A 3,796-nucleotide genomic window follows, 5' to 3' on the forward strand; every position below is an offset into this window, starting at 1 on the left:
TCACTTGTAAATTCGTACTTTTTAAAATCTTTGCTATATTTAATAGCGAGATCTGCAGCCGATTTTTTTTAAATCAGCAACACTCATGTATTGTAAAGACGAGCCACAGAGAAAGCAAAAATCGTCACAGATAGTTTTCATTTTTTCATAACGCCAATCTATTTGACACAATAGAGTGTCAAGAACACTGTAAATTTGTATTTTAAATAATTTTTCGGGTGTCAAGTTACTTCCTTCATCTGGTGTTTTATCTATTTCCATTATCTTAACTCTTTTTTTTCGTTTATTAAGAAATCCCTTTTCTATACTTTTTGGTTTGTTTTAAGAATATGATCAATAATAGCATCTGTTAATATTGTTGGCCATAAAGCTATATCATTTATTACTTCCATGTATCTATATATATCGAAGCGTTTTTCTGGACTATTTCTATCTTCTGCGTTTTCGCAATCCCTTTTTTCAGTAGCATTTTAAAGACTGCGGGAGCCCCTTCGGGGCCCTACGCGCCCGCATAGTTCGCTTACCGCTTAATCCGCCGTTCAGGTATACACCACATATGCGTACCACTATAAAGCAAAAAATGATGTCAGAATTTCTGCACGCCTTTTACAACCTCGAGACTAAGATTTTATTCGGGAGTTACCGTTTTCAATTTAGTAATTTTAAAAAAATCCTCGGGCAGATTTATTTTTGTTACAAAATGTTACCTTTACAGATTTCTAGCTCTGCACACTGTAGAAAAATCTAGAAATACAGTTTTGTATATCGTAATAATATTAGTAGTTGCCAGAGAGCTCTATAAAGTAGAGAAAAATCTGTAAATTTGAAAACTATAAACATAAATTTAAATTTCTCAAAAAATAAATTAAAAAATCTCAAAAGTCGCTACTTTTGGCTGATTTGTCTGAGGTCTCCGCTACCTCACTACGTCCCTCTAAAAGTCGCCACAGTTGGGAACACTGGTGAGCAGACATCTAGGGTCTAAGTAAGGCGAAATGTAATCGCCAAACCGCGCTGTAGAAAGGCGGAAAAATTTTAAATTTAAAAAATATAATTTCTTGTGAACAGCAATTTGGGCCCCCTTCCAAGTGGGCCCTATGCGGGTGCACCTGTTGCACCTGCCTAGTTACGGCTCTGTAGAGGGGGACCATGTGTCATATCTCGAGTGGAATCGGACTTAACGAGTAAACTCCTCATTAACATTTTCAATTTTTTTAAATAAAACTCATTTCTATCTTCAAAATTAAGTGATTTGTCGTTTTATAATAATAGTATAATTTTTTTAATAATAAAATCTTGTAACGGATGATGCAGACACTATTTATTAACCATTTCGGTTTCAAGCGTAAGTTTTGATCTCTCAAATATTTGCTGTTACGAATATTGGTTTAATAAAATCATTGAAATGATGCAATCGAGTTAGTAACAGAGAATGAAAAGAGAATAAGAAGAAGATACTGATAGGAAAGTACAACTGCAAAGCTGAGTCCTGCTCCAAAATTTTGTTGACACATCCTCGAAGTGAAAGCTATCAGAGGTCATACATCTTCAGCAGTTAATGTTCTGGCACTTAAGAAAACTTATGGAACTCAATAATCGCTTAGAGATGTTTGGAATGTAAGCGTGATTGTCTCTCACTATTTCTTGTAAACTTCGGGACAGTATTTTACAAACTATGCTGAAGCAAGAGCCGCCAAATAACACACACATTTTCTAAAGGTACATTCTGGATTGTTTTGCTTCATTTTATATGCGGTAGTGTTAAGTTCGGAGAACATAATATTTGCTGTGTCAGACGCAAAACCGATCATGTCTTTGAAATAAAAAAACACTCAAATTTTAATTGTTCTTTGAGTAAGAACAAATGTTTTGCTGTTGTGCCTCTAGACTTAAATCACACGGAGCAGCTTGGATAGCTAAAAATGTATTTTGAAGCTTTATATTTCTTAAAATATACATTTGAGACGATTAATTTAACAAGCAAATTATCGTACAACTCAAAAATTCTTGAAACTCGCTAAAATCGTTAGTAATTCGATCAACTTAAAATATTCAAATTTTCTGTATATATAGAGGTAACGAAGTTTAAAGAACAACATTTAGAAGAACAATGTGAACAAAAATCAATTTATTGATTCATTAAATTAACATTAAACCAGAAATAATTTTTAATTAATTAACTGATATAATAAAATTAATTTAATCATTGAATTTGTCATTGTTTGAATTCCAGTCTTTTCGTTTCTTGAAAACCACAAAGTAAAGAAACTTATTCTCGAGTTGACGAGACTTTTTATATTGGAGATATTCCCCAAAAGTACTCTCTCGAAATGGATGAAAGAGACCTCGAATTCATATTTTAAGTTCAATCGATCCTTTTATCAAATCATTAGACACGGCTTTTATTGGAAAAGAATCTTCTTCGAATATCTACGAGATGTTAAATTATTGTCAATTATTTCGTTTGAAATATTTTAAGTCGCAATCGGTAAATTCTTCTCGACAAAGTTTTGATTGATATTTTTGAATTCCATTTTACAATTCGTGGTCTGTGGGGTTGAAAAGATGCAAGCATCACACTTTGGGGTTTTTCATCTTTATGTAAGCATCATTTCCAAGTGCCTTGCTGTCGATTTCATGTTTTCTTCCACCACGTTCTTTTGTTTTTCTGGACGAAGCCGGTTGTGGATGATTTCAAAATCTGAAAGAATTTCTGAAGTTCTTTTAAGTCGTCTGTAGCATTTGACTTAAAATGTGTATTAGTGTATTAGTTCGTTGTTTGTTCAAATTTTCAATCGTTTGATGGTCATATATATTCTGTCTTCACTTCGTTTTTGAACGTCTTGAAATGGAACATTACTTTCCTCACCAGGAACAAGGTTACTTTTCTCTACAAAAACGGTTGTAGCAGAGATATATTAAAATACTAGCACCTACCCAAAATAACATCATCAGAGATACAATTATATATTCGATTGTTTTTAGTTTTTTATATTTTGGATCTTGAAATGTTTCGTCATGATTTTCGTGATTCTTTTTCAATTCTACTAAACTCTGCTTAACTCTTGTTTTAAATCTAGTTTTTAAGTTCTTCGAATGAACAATCAATGGTTTACCAATCCTTTTCTTATGTCTAAACTGTGGAAATTGTTGTTTTCTATTTGATGTTTTATGTTTCTTCTTGAACTTAGTTCGTTTTTTGTTAAATGAGTAGAATTTCCTTAGCTTTATATTTCTGTTTTGAGTCAAGAAATAATGTTGAGGATAATTAAAAATACATTTTCCCCTTTTACATCGGTGTATTTCACTCTTAGCTATTTGAGCAATAATTTTGGATTTGGTCTTTTTCATTTTGTTTTTGAGTTTCATTCGTTTTTTTTGTTTTTCATCTTCATTCACGTCAAACAAAGAAAGAACTTTCCTCTTACTTTTCACCTCTTTATTATGTTCTTTGTTGATATTTCTGAAGAATTTCCTTTCCTTATTCAAATTAGTTTTAAAATTGTCATATTTGACAATCAAGTTGAATTTTTTTCTTCGATTATCATCAAATAATGAATCAATAGAAGGAAATTTTTCTTCTTCATTTTTTATGTCCTTATACTTGTTCCAATACTGGATCCATCTATTAATAAATGCTTTTCGAAACGATGAAGATGCCACAGTGTTATCAGCAACATATGAATGATTGATGATTGAACTTGGCTCTCTCATCGAGGATTGGGTTCTTCTTTTCTGTAATCCCAAGGAAAATAACGTTAATTTATTCATTTTAAGATAATATATATCTTTGTAA

The 3,796-nt window shown here is 31.8% G+C and overlaps 1 protein-coding gene across 1 annotated transcript; it reads right to left on the reverse strand.

Annotated features, from left to right (window-relative positions):
- Positions 1-2,220: 2,220 nt before the first annotated feature.
- Positions 2,221-3,725, reverse strand: LOC111622714. The gene is made up of 2 exons (XM_023365134.1): positions 2,938-3,725; positions 2,221-2,701 (listed from the first exon to the last, which is right to left on the reverse strand). Exons 1-2 carry the CDS (start codon positions 3,712-3,714, stop codon positions 2,636-2,638), a joined length of 843 nt encoding a protein of 280 aa, XP_023220902.1. The 5' UTR covers positions 3,715-3,725; the 3' UTR covers positions 2,221-2,635.
- Between the last annotated feature and the right edge of the window lie 71 nt (positions 3,726-3,796).

Source organism: Centruroides sculpturatus, unplaced genomic scaffold, assembly GCF_000671375.1.
Source record: "Centruroides sculpturatus isolate CEXI.00-Female unplaced genomic scaffold, Cexi_2.0 scaffold307, whole genome shotgun sequence".
Lineage (NCBI taxonomy): Eukaryota > Metazoa > Arthropoda > Arachnida > Scorpiones > Buthidae > Centruroides > Centruroides sculpturatus.

What these genes read in the sequence shown, in the direction of transcription:
- LOC111622714 (XM_023365134.1), bottom strand. Translation starts at nt 3,714, where the DNA reads ATGAGAGAGCCAAGTTCAATCATCAATCATTCATATGTTGCTGATAAC. An exon ending in CTCTGATGATGTTATTTTGG is followed by an intron (nt 2,702 to 2,937) that starts GTAGGTGCTAGT and finishes AAATTCTTTCAG; the next exon opens with ATTTTGAAATCATCCACAAC.